We start from the raw sequence: 12,800 nt of genomic DNA on the forward strand, positions 1-12,800 counted from the left end.
AAAGGTTTCTCTTTGAACCTTTCGTCTTATCTGCTACTTTCGTATGCATCTCAGCTGATCCAATGCGGCAAGGACATGTTTCGGTGGGTCCCGCTGTACATTGTAGGCCAGAATGATGATTTGCTGGCCGTCGAACAAGGACCACCGTTCCAGTAAKCCCGCTCGCAGAGTAGCGATGTGGACAAGAAGATAGTACGTTCGCAGGTTTAGCCAAATCCCTGCCCAATCGGGACCAGTCCATTATACTGATCGTTAACAAGGAACCCGAGATCTCCGTAAGTCGGTAACATGGAAAAGTCCAGATCCGCCGATCCAACGTCCGCTGCCGTAAAGTCTTGAAGCATATTGGATTCGATAAGAGATGCCAATAAAGCTTCGGGGTCTTGTCCTGGATCTGTGTTTTGGAAGTACTCCCGCGAGAATAGCTCGTCCATATCAGGATGTCCTTGATGCGACTGTTGGTGGCCTTGCTGCTCGTTATTGTACGATCCGGTCTCAACCATTTCGGGCTCTGTGCTCCGCTCCCTTTGACTGTAAGCTCTCGCCATGTCTAGAACCTCACTCATCAAATCAGCGCTCCGACGAGCAACGCTTGCTTCTTCCATTGATCGGAGGATGTCTCGACTTTTCTTCACGTCTTCAACGAGATTGTTGCTGGGAACTGAGGTATGGCCAAGCATAATAGCGTAGAGGATGATCATGCCTGCGTACAACGAGTATGTCGAATTGTACCACCTGATGACGGAAATCAGTCAGCGATGTGTCCAAAGCTTCGACTCGATCTTGTTGTGCCTTTGAACCTTGGACTTACCATGTCCGGAAGTAGGGAAGCGAGGCATACGCGCTGTAGAGTACTCGTATTGTCTCACGAGCCGCATCAACACATAGATCGACGTGCTTCTTCCTGATTGCTGCATCGCCGCCATGGAAGTCTGCCAAGAAGGGCCGATGAAGGATGATGCGGGCGTTCAGATAGCGAAGATGAAGCACGAGCTTTTGTTTTGCGGCCATTTCCGTCCCGCAGAAGGTAACGACTTCGAAGTTCAGCCACTCTGGTAGATTGGATTTCCATTCCAAGAGAAGGGCATCCAGCTGATTTGCGACGTTGGACTTTTGCAGCATCGTTAGACCTTTGGTATTGTGGTATATCTCTTTTGAGATCCTTCGAAGCACCACCGCGAAGTGGACCATTTCATTGATCATTGCCACACCATGATCTTCGTCCTCGAGAGTCGCTTGTTCGGGACTACGACCCTATCATGTTCGTCAGCGTTGTAATCGCAAGCTAATTTGAAGCCGGCTTTGGCAGAGCAACCGATAGGAGTATTCGGAAGTGCACCACCTCGGAAGATTAAATCGAACATAGCGTCCTGTCTGCTTCGAGGGATCAGTAAGAAGACGAGAGCTCTTACCTTGATACGAGGAAACGGAACAGGGTAATTGCGTGGCTTTGCAAGACTGTCTCGACGTCCAGAGGAGCAGCTCATATCACTGTAGCCATGACCAGTCAGCTCGTTCAGTGCAGATTTCTTTTGTCGACAAACCTTTCGTGAGAGTATATGCACCTTTGATACACGTTRGCAATGGATAGAGGTCTAGAAGCTGTGCGGATATACCACCAAGTCCTGCGTGCAGCTTTGCGCGCTTCGACTGAAGACGAAATAGACTCTGTTGGCAACCCAATTGCCAATGCCGTACGGACCGCCATACCACTGTACATGTAGCATGCATGCGGTTTCAGGAAATTCTGACAATAAAGAGACTTTTCTGAGTTAGCTCTAGGAGATGAAACATAATGTGCATAGCGCAGCGTACCATCAAGAGAAGTGTCTGCGCACTCTCCAACGAACATGCTTCGAATACGTCACCGAGAGCAGCTCTCGATTTCTGAAAGTACTTCCTGGAGAGATTGCGCAGTAGACTGTGCTGAGCCGTCTCGGAACTTCCGGGCACAGTCTGTTGGAAGAGCCTAATGTCAAGGCCTAGATCATCCATGGTATCACGGCTGGAGACCAGTGCTCCAACAGCCACTACGATGTTGTACAACGCAATGAAGTGCCGATCGTCTCTAGACCTTGTACTTTTGGGACCAGCCGCCCACATCACTTCCTCGCACTGTGCTGAGAATACTCGGCTGTCCAGCATGGGATGTAGATAATGCAAGTTGTGCAGATAACTCCGGACAAGTTCCCGCTCCAGACGCTGTTCTGCGAGCTCAAAGGGCATGGCAGGCACAGCGTTTGAAGAGTAGAGCTGATTGCGTTTCCCTGCATGCCGAGACTGCTGGGCTGCGTTCGACAGACGGGTCGGTACAGACGACGGGTCCAGCTCCGAGGTAGGAGTCCTGGCCCGAGAGGGTGGAACTAGAGCATCGTCGGTCGATAGTAGATTGACGACAGAGGTTGTACCGGTTAGATTATCGCTGGCCATGACTGGAGTTTGTACAGTCGAATTGCTTTGAACTGTTGGTGATGGATGTGTGAGAAAGGAAGCATGTCCACGACCCTCATGGCTGGACTGTCCCGGACGAAGATGCTGCCGAGCATAAGAAAAGAGCTGATTGAGGAGGACATAGTTGGACGAAGTGCCATAGAACTCGGTACCGTTTGTGTGCGGGTTCACATCACCAAGCCCATCGTGATTCTGGGTCTGACCGACACCCTGACCGGCGTCTTGAGGGGTCTGTGAGTGTGCATTGTGCCGCTCGGCTGCAAGCGTTGACGCACCACTACTTGGCGTGCATGTGAAAGGGGAAGCATCCACGGGCGGACGTGCTGACGTGAGGGCCGTGTCTTTAACAGACGTTACATGCCGCCCATTCGATGCCCCGTCCGGTTCAATTGATGCAGGAAGTCGGCCATGTCGACGAGTGTCCTTGGCGTTGCTTCTCCTGACGCCGTAGATGCAAGCAGTCGCATGTCGGACACAGTTCGAGCACGGCTTCTCCTGGTCACATCGCGCCTTCTTGGCTCTGCACCGCTGGCAAGCATGGGAGGCTCTTGGAAGATTGCGGCGACTGATTCCGGTTCCGGAGCCGTCATTGGAAGGAGGGTCCGCGCTGCCTTCGCCATGAACATCTCGCATGGTAGCAACAGCTCAATTGCTACACTTTTCCGAGTCTCGAGCGGCCATCCGGAAAGATGCACGGAAGAACATGTCAAGGAGCCGATCGGGCGGTCCGGGGGCGGAAGAAGAAGGTCGGAAATTTCGAGCGATGTCCGGATAGCCCATGGTTCAAATTTCAGTGAAGTCTTGTTCAAATCTTGTTCAAATCTTAGGTTCAAGCTTCAAAGTTAGAGCCCGGATCACCCACCGGAAAACCGGAAGCTCAAATCAGGTGTTCTGGCGGAAAAATGGCAAAATCATTGACTGACCATTATGATTATTAAAAGCGAGGAGACTCGCTATATWGTACAACATCTTTTCGTACAACATTGTTGATGACCGTACCTAGAAACCAAAGCAAAACATTGATCGTTCTTGCCCCCAAGCCTTCCTTACACCATCCTTCGCCTGAAATGCCCGTTTTCCAGGAGTCATCAACGGCAGCCAGAGATTCCAGAATTCTTCCATCTCGTGCACTACCTCTTCCTCGTCTCAGTCCAAAGCCGGCTCAGTCTTCAGAGTCACAAGAGCAGCGTGAAGTTGTTGTCATTGGGGTATGTATGTCTTGTCAGTCCCTAAAACCGCTTCGATGATTGCTGACGCCTCTGATACAGGCTGGACCAAGTGGTCTTTTCCTGACCCTCCTACTTGCTCGATACGGAATCACCGAGTCCTCCCTACTCTGTCTAGACTCCAAGCCGAGCACTCTCAAGGCGGGTCAGGCCGATGGTCTCCAACCCCGTACTCTGGAAGTTCTGCAAAGCTTGGGCATAGCGTCCGAGATTCTCGATGAAGGTTGTCACATGGAAGAGGTTTCCTTCTGGAACCCTTCGAGCGACTCCAAAGGTATCGAGCGTACAGCATTTGCGCCTGACGTCAATGTTCCTGCCCGTTTCCCCTTCGAGGTCACGATCCATCAAGGCCGAATTGAGAGAATCTTGCAGGAAAATCTAAGTCTCTACGCTCCAACAGAAGTTTTGAGGAGGTCACATCGATTCGTCGACTACGAAATCGACACGGATGAGCACGCTGAGTATCCGGTCCTTGTCAACTATGAGTGCGATCTAGAGGATGGAACCACAGAGCAAGGCTCGCTACGCACCAAATACTTGGTGGGTGCAGATGGTGCCCACTCCAAAGTGAGGAAATGTATGGGCTTGGAGCTCCAAGGCGAGACGTCTGATCACATCTGGGGAGTGTGCGATTTCATCGCGGACACCGATTTTCCCGACATCAGAAAACGTAGCGCAGTCCACTCCCCAGTCGGCTCTGTGATGATCATCCCCAGGGAGCGGATCGCTACCGGCGAGTATCTCACACGTCTATACGTTCAGGTTCCAGGAGAGGTTCATCCGGAAACGGACCATACTGTGGCAGTCAAGCCGGAAGATAAGACTGCAAGTAAGAAGAGGCGTGGGGCCGTCACTCTGGATTATATTCTCGAACAAGCAAGTGCTGTTTTCTCACCCTACAAGATTGCCGTCAGGGAGGGCACCGTTCCGGACTGGTGGGCTGCATATCAGATTGGTCAAAGAATGACGTCCAAGTTCTCCTCAAAGACCCCTGATGGGGTAGAGAGAATCTTCATTGTGGGAGATGGTAAGTAGGCTTGATTCTGTCCGCTGGATACTGTTGTAGCGGTACTGACATCATGTAGCCTGTCATACGCATAGCCCCAAAGCAGGCCAAGGCATGAATGTCTCAATGATGGACTCCTACAATCTCGCCTGGAAACTCGCACACAGCATCAACGGACTGACTCCGCTCCAACCCAAAGGTACTGCGGATCCTGTCCTCGAAACGTTCGATTTCGAACGTACGGATATAGCTCGCCAGTTGATCGATTTCGACACCAAATTCTCACACATGTTCTCCGGCAAGATTGCCACCGGAGACGACTCAACMCTAACTCACGACCAATTCCTACAAGTCTTCAGCGAAGGAAGTGGATTTACCAGTGGTTGCGGTTACGAATACCAATCAAGCAGGATAGTACAGCCATCATCGGACGAATCGAACTCTGCATTCAAAGCCGAGGGCAATGCACAAGACGGATGCTTAACCCCAGGAAGACGAATCTTGAACGTGGAACTCAAACGCTACGCTGATGGCAGTACTCGACAACTCCATGACGAAATGCCCTCTACAGGACGCTATCGCCTGATGGTCATGGCCAGTGACGATCTCCTCGATTCGAACGGTGCATCCCAAGCAACTCTTCGTAACTGTGAGACCTTGCTGCACAAGTTTCCTGCAGATACCATAGACCTCATCGTTCTACATCCTTTGGAGAAACGTTTCGAATGGAGTGATCTCCCAATTTCCTTGAAGAAGACTGCGGAGATGAGAATCTATGGCTTGTCCAAGAAAGAGGATGCCTTTGAAATTCTGGGAGTACCCAAGCGTAGAGGTAGTCTCGTCGTCATCAGGCCAGATGGATACGTGGGTATGCTTGCTCGACTTGATGCTTGCGGTTCGGTGGAAAGTTACTTTGAGAGTTGTCTTGTAAAAATAGCCTAGTTGACTAGCTGGGGACACGCAAAATGTTTACTTGGCTTGTCAATAATCTCGTTGGGATGCGGGGATGGAGCAAGGTGCTTGGATTGTCGATGGGAAGTTGCATGTCATTTGGTCTTGTAGTGCTTTGTCCCTGGCTTCGTCTGAGTTACCGGAGCAGACGGTCACCCCACATTCGCAACACAATTAATATGCAAGCAGAACTTACACCGTTGAGTACTCCTATTGATGAGATTCGGTATGGCTGGAATAGGTGGCAGGTAGTGACTCGACTCACCCGTCAGTATCAAGGCTTTGTCGATGAGAGCATCCAGATTTCTTTCAAGAAGACAACCAGATTTTGTCTTTGAGCTCTGCTTGGAAATCTAACACTTCTGACAGGAGCCTCGTATGTCTCTGAGGTGCCTTACGTGCAGAATCGGCCTTACGTGCAGAATTGGAACACGCAGAATTGGAACATTGCGGTCATTCAAAACTGTTACCGCACCGTAATTTTATGCAGCTACGCCACCGACCATACGAACATCATCAAAACTCCCAGTGCTACAAACCCCTCTACTCCAACGGTCCATAGCGAACAGGCGGGATGAAATCAGCATGTACCATATTCCTGACTTGATCCGGAATCGGTCCCATAGATTCCACACCCTCCAACAGAACGACCTGCTGGCCCGACCCGAAATGATGAATACGATGACAATGCAGCATACTTGCCGCCGGGAACGTGATCTAGTATCGAATAACCGTCCACGCTCCATGTCCCGCGGTCAAACGACATCCATCTCGTTTCGGCGGGTTGTCGAGATTGAAATTCACGCGATACTCTTCGTGTTGCATCGCTTCCTCTACAGTCTCGAAGGGGAAACCCCCGTAACCCATTCCTGGCTTAGGTTAGCAAAATTATCGACTCGGTGATAATAGCAACATCACTTACTAATCACGTATGCTTTCATATTGTGCTTATAGAAAGGATGCATAGCAGTAACACCCTAATCATTCTTAAAGATAATATCCACGACAGATCCATTCCGTATGGAGCCCTGAGAACTATATGTCGTATTACCACGAGAACCATCATTCTATAGAAGCGGAGGAAGAGATTGTCGAAAGGCTTGGTGTGGCGCTAAGTGAAGCACCCAAGTTAAGGGACCGGTCATTTTAATTATGAATTTCAACGTCTTGTCTAAGTACTATAGTGGTAGAGAAGGTGGGAATGGAGCTAGTGCCATTTCATCCATTTTTTTTAGAGGCTGTAGAGATTAGGGTGCCGTTTAGATAGACCCTGGGTTTTGTTAAGGGGACTGTTATGTTTGTAGTGTCTACTTAACGCTATAGGGGAAGTTAGCATTAGGTAGGGGACGTTCTAGAAACCTTAAGGATAACATACGCTCTGCTAGTAATATCGAAGAATGCCAACTCCTTCGATAACTTGCTGTTCGCTTAACGAATTCAAACGAATAGCGTAGTCCTTTAGCTCTTTATCCATCTTAACCAAAATGCTAAGTTTATAGTTAGCTACCGTAGTTTGTAGATAATCAGCCACGCTTACCTAATTCTCTCTCCTAGGTTAACGTTAATAGAATGAAACTTGTTAGGATAAACAAATTCACCGTCCGTAGCGACGATATAGAATTCGTGCTTATCGATGCTAATAGACATCTCGTAGTAAGCACCTACACGTTATAGTTAGCTATCTAATCACATCCAAACCCTAGCTAGACGAACCTAAATRGATAAAATTAATCCACATCTAATCTTCGTTCTTCTACTATTCGACAACCTCTAAAGCCGCCTAAGTCGACTCGCATTCGAGCGGATTAGTAAACTCGTACCTAGGAACTTAGTAAATGCATCCTAGCGAATTACGACCTAGCCTACTAGCGTCTTTAATATCCTTCGTAGAATAGCAGAATGTCCGACCTCTGTTATTTAAAGTTAAGGAAGTCGAACACTACGGAGCAAATCCGGTATTACGATACTAAATTAGTAGAATATCCATTCCTTCCGCATTCTAGTTACTTGTTACGATATAATAAGGATTCTCCTCGGCTTTCTTTATAGCTAAGAGATCTTGCTTAGAATCCGATATTAGATTATATAGCCGTTCGCGCGACTCCGCGGGGATAATCTAGATTGGCCTACGTATGCCCTAGAGCGATCGAGATCGCGATTAGTAAATAACCGAGTGTTTGTAGTGCTTAAGTTACTTACATCTGCGAATATAGGACCGAAATGTCTATAATAGAAGTAAGAGCTATACTACTACGTAGCGGTCTAACGATATATATAAAATTGTCCCGTAGTTAAATGGAAAATTGCGTTACTCCTAGGACCCTATTATTATAGGGATAGTCGACCTAGTAGATTCTATACTAATGCATCGTGGTTTTAATCGCAAGCTAATTATTAACGAAGATTTCCATTTCGTCGCCCTCTCGGACTGTAATAAGTGGGCCTAGGCTTTAACCGTTAATATAGTACTTTAGGCGACTATAACTATCTATACGGGCAAAATCAAAGTGTTAGATTAGGGGAAGAAAGTGTCTAATGCTTAAGGATAGTTCGAAAACTTACCGTCGTCCCCCCTATCCGGAGGTAACGGTTATGTTATATCGCTAAATATGTTTTGTAAAAGTGCCTGTAGCCTAGAGTAGGGCTACTACGACTCTAATCGACTACATTATTGTAGTAGAGATGTAACGAATAACCGGAGGCAATTCTATAACGAAATGGATCCGGATTAATTAAGTTGTTTTTGTCGAGAACTACCCTTAGGCGCTAGGGAGTCTTATATCCGCTTTCTTAGGATAGAATATGTTTGATCCTAGCCTAGCGAGAACTAGGGTTAGCAATCTTAGTCTACCGCGACTAATTAGTTTTAACTACGACTATGCTAGGTTACTACACTATATACGGTGCGAAGTTAGTTTAATAAGGTAACTTATGCGGAGGATATTACACAGGTGCGGCGGGACGAGACTAAGTCCAAATGATTATTGCATCTTGTAATAATAATAACTACTAGGCGTCTACGACTAGCATTTCCAACTCGGAGTATAACTTAGCTCTCTTCGATTCGGATCCGTCTAGGTATCTTCTTTAGACGGTCCTATACTTAAACCCTAAAAGCTGCGACATAAATAAGCTCTATGTATATAGACCTTGTCGTGCATTATAGGATAATCCCGTATTCCCTATCTAGTATCGACAGACTCTTAGACTAATAGGAGCTAGGGGTCGGAGAAATCTCTACGGCGTTTGCTACGAGTATAACGTATCCTTATAGTCTTTCGGCCTTTATCGTATATATAACGATGGGATTGCGTAAATAGTCTCGAATAACTAGCATTTCTAACTCGGACGAGGGCTATTAAAACTAAAGAATTGCTGCCTCTCCTTATAGTAGGTTAACGACAACGCTAACGAACATGTAGCCTTAAGGCGCGTTAAATATAGAGGATCGAATGTCTTGGCGAACGATCTGTTCTAAATCGTGCTGTCGATGTTATAGAAAATACGAGTCTTACCTGCTATAGATAGGGCGGTAACCTTTAATTATACCGGGCCTTAGAAGCGTATCCCCCCTTCGATACGGATCCGTCTAGGCCCTCCTATAGGGTCTATGCTTTATTCAGCCCCTAAAAGCTGCGACATAATTTAGCCTAATGCATATAGATTGTTTTATACATACGAGAGCTTTCCGTTTTTTCCCCTACTAATAGATCTAGACCGATAGAAGCTAGAAATTAGAGGAATCCTTACGTAGATTAAAATTTCTTACGATGTTTTCGACTTTTGTAGTAACCGATATAGAGAGTGTGTTTCTAATTTTTGCAATTCCGGTAAATGCTTTAGATGCCGAACCTAAGATAAGGCGCTTAGCTAGGCGGAATATTGTAGGGCAWTTTAAGACTAGTACGGAGTAGTTAAGTCAAGCTTTTAAATTAAGGCTAGTTAGGCAGGGAAGCTATGCTATGCTAGTAATTATTAACTAATATAGGGTAGTCTTAGTGTAGTACGGGGTAGTTAAGCTTCTAAGCTAATGTAGGCTAGCAGGGCCGCTATACTCTAGAGTCTGTTATACATATAAGAATACTATCGTCCCGTCTTCCCTATTAATATAGATTAGGTCGATAGGAGCCGTACATAAGTAAGCTTTCTACGCATATTAGCTACGAGATCGCTTACAACCGTTCTAGTTATTCCCGTATACACGACAGGCTTTATATATATATGCTCGTAATCGCTAACATACATATAGTCTAATACTACGGATCTTCCGCGGTAAGTGCTCTCTTAAGTCTTCTAACCTACCTATAGTCCTTCTAACCTAATTATATACGAGATAACCCTACTAATCCCGGTCCTTAAAGCAAATCGCTAATATATTTTCTTAGCTAGGGCCTTCTACGCTATACGTCTTAGCTAAAAGGACTAAACCCGGCGAGCCGGTAGTGCATCTTACTATTCTTTAAACTTAGTATCTCTCTATAGTATTGTGCCCCTCGACTGTAGCTATATTAACGACATAACCTCGCCGTCTAGGTTATCGTCTTTTCTAGGACCGTAAACATCTATAGAGCAAGACTAACATTTCTCCCTTTTACGACATAGATTATAAATATAAAAGTATCGTCGATGCGACGAGCATTCTAACTCTATAACGTAAAAAGAATACCCCTTCGTTCCTATAGCGTGTCCTTCTTCCTATAGTTATTACCTCGGCACTCTTACTATAGTAGTTTAGAGAATATATCCCGTAGATTAGTATAGTCGCCCTAAGTTATAATAGCCTTAGGAGCGGAGAGTCTACTAGTCTAGCGGCGTAGATCGTGCGTAAGTATAACATTACTATCGGAGTAAGATAGTAGAATCTTAGTAGATAACGAACCTCGATTCCTTTCTAGCCGCAATATTACTAACTATAGGTGTAGATAAGGAGGCTATTAGCGTCCTAGCTTCGTATATAACGGCGAATCTCTATGTCCGACTCTTACTACTAGAGAGGGTAACTAGATCGAGCTACATACTACTAATAATCTAGCCGCGTAGCTATTAATTTACTAGTTCGATCTATAGTGCCCCTCTAACTTTTCTTTAGTTAACTAACATCGCGGCTAGGTCTAGTATAACCTATTAAATGTTTGGGTATAGCACCGCTATCCTCTAAGTTCCTATTAGAGACTCTCTAATAACTTCTGTTCTGTAGCTTCGAGAACGACGGTATAGGAGGCTTAAACTAATAGGCGACGCTCCCTCGTAGCAACTAGACTTCGCGTTTCGACACAACTAGACACTAGGGTTTAAATTAGTATACCGATTATTCGGGCGCGGGAGTTATAGATGTAAGTATTATTACATCCTCGTAGTCGTCGATACATTTTCCTTCTAATATAATATAGGGCGTTTACGGAACAATCTAGACCGTACTATCTCTTTCCCGGCTACGACTATACTCTTTAATTACGGACTACCCTGTTAATCTTCGCTTAATCTAAGAAGCAGAAGATAAAATTTAACATTTAACTTTGTAGAACTCTAATTTCCGTATAGCGGACTAGAAGATCTAGAAAATAAAGGCTAAAGGAACAGGTTTATCGTGTTATAAGTCTATTCTAGTAAACGGTTTGTAAACAATTACTTATTTTATATAAGCTGTTACTAATTGTACGTTTAGGAAAGGGCCGCGTGTTTTGTAAGAATCCTAGTTATAGTACTATCGATAGGGCCGAACTCGATAAAGCTAGATGCATTATAACGCCCGGTATCGAAACCGATGCGTATAAGCTATCTATAGCTAACTTTACGGTATGCTTCGACTCGTTGCGGCCTTTAGCGAGACTATACTAACTTGCAATTTAGATTGTTAAGACACATAGTAAAGAGTATATTATGCTCAACCTTATTAACGTTAGCTTCGAGCATGCATTAAGGTAGAGCGTTAACAACTACCGAGTTTAGGTTATTGCAAACGATGCTAGATTTATAGAGCTATAATCGGACGATGTAACGCTATCCTCCTATATATAGTCGTTATCGTTGCTAATAAAGTCGTAGACTGTCTACATTACTAACGGAGTACGTATAACCGTATTAATTAAATTAGACTAAGAACTAGGTGACTATGCTATACGCCTCGTATCTACTAGCAAGTTGTAGAATTTAGAAGGCTATTCTCTCTTACGATACCCGGTATATATTAGTGCCTGTCCTATAAATTACCTATCGCTAACGCTATAATCTCTAGGCTAAACGATACCCTATATACGGCTAACCTATAGCACTCCCCTCTACTAATAACAATACTAAGATCTATCTTAATCTAGATAGCTTAGTCCCTTCCGGATACGACGTATTCGACGAGTATTCTGCCCGTTAATTCCTAGCATAGACACCGCCCGAGAGAAGTAACAAGACATTACGCTAGATAGTAGGAAGCCAACCGTCTAAGTACGAAAAACACGTTACCGAGTACTTTATAAACGAGAAACCTTAGCAACTCTTCCGCGCAGCTATAGAGCCTGTATTATTTACTAAAGATGTAGCGAGCGTAGCTAAACCTATCTAAGCGGGTCTCCTACTCGGCACTATCGTAGATTTAATTATTTAGAACACCCTTAATAAGACGATTCCACTCTATAAGCACGGCAACCCGACCTTCTATTTAGGATCGAGAGCTTTCGAAGAGTTCGAATAGGAGTCTATCTAGGATGCGGTTAAACACAACGCCGACCTTAATCTTTAAAACCTATCTTTAGCTATCGTACACGACTTGCCTCCGCTTAGGTAGTTAGCTATTCGCTAGAAAGTTAGCTTAACGGGCGCTACTATGTTCTATACGGTTAAATTGCGGTACTTTGCGGTAAGATTGCCGGTTTATAATCGATTATAGATTGTTGTTTCCTATACTAATAGTGTGTGTACGTAGCTCGGTATAGCTGCTCCTATACTTAAGGGTATTAAAGAATCTATAAGGGATTCGGTGTCGGAATATACTAAGTAACAACCTTATATTATGTTTAAACCTGGCAATAATAGAGTTTTTAGATGAGTTAAAAAGGCTAGGGCTGTAGATATGCTAGTACACCTAGAGTAGGTATACGTAGGGTCTGAGTCTAAGTCTAGGGGTTGTTATTAATCCTATAATTTGTCGTTAGCACTATATAACTCATGCGCCC

The 12,800-nt window shown here is 45.3% G+C and overlaps 3 protein-coding genes; 1 reads left to right on the forward strand and 2 right to left on the reverse strand.

Moving 5' to 3' along the window:
* Positions 1-206: 206 nt before the first annotated feature.
* Positions 207-2,430, reverse strand: RCC_01033 (uncharacterized protein; the record flags this gene model as incomplete). XM_023766270.1 has 6 exons in its annotated part: positions 207-735; positions 812-1,254; positions 1,413-1,491; positions 1,545-1,565; positions 1,617-1,762; positions 1,816-2,430. 6 exons carry the CDS (start codon positions 2,428-2,430, stop codon positions 207-209), a joined length of 1,833 nt encoding a protein of 610 aa, XP_023622038.1.
* Positions 2,431-3,518: 1,088 nt separating this feature from the next.
* On the forward strand, positions 3,519-5,625 carry RCC_12114 (related to phenol hydroxylase; the record flags this gene model as incomplete). XM_023766271.1 has 3 exons in its annotated part: positions 3,519-3,659; positions 3,720-4,704; positions 4,763-5,625. The coding sequence occupies 3 exons, from the start codon at positions 3,519-3,521 to the stop codon at positions 5,623-5,625; spliced, it is 1,989 nt and encodes a 662-aa protein (XP_023622039.1).
* A 726-nt stretch (positions 5,626-6,351) lies between these two features.
* Positions 6,352-6,575, reverse strand: RCC_12115 (uncharacterized protein; the record flags this gene model as incomplete). XM_023766272.1 has 2 exons in its annotated part: positions 6,352-6,503; positions 6,557-6,575. The coding sequence occupies 2 exons, from the start codon at positions 6,573-6,575 to the stop codon at positions 6,352-6,354; spliced, it is 171 nt and encodes a 56-aa protein (XP_023622040.1).
* Between the last annotated feature and the right edge of the window lie 6,225 nt (positions 6,576-12,800).

Source organism: Ramularia collo-cygni (assembly GCF_900074925.1).
Source record: "Ramularia collo-cygni strain URUG2 genome assembly, contig: RCC_scaffold01, whole genome shotgun sequence".
NCBI classification, from domain to species: domain Eukaryota; kingdom Fungi; phylum Ascomycota; class Dothideomycetes; order Mycosphaerellales; family Mycosphaerellaceae; genus Ramularia; species Ramularia collo-cygni.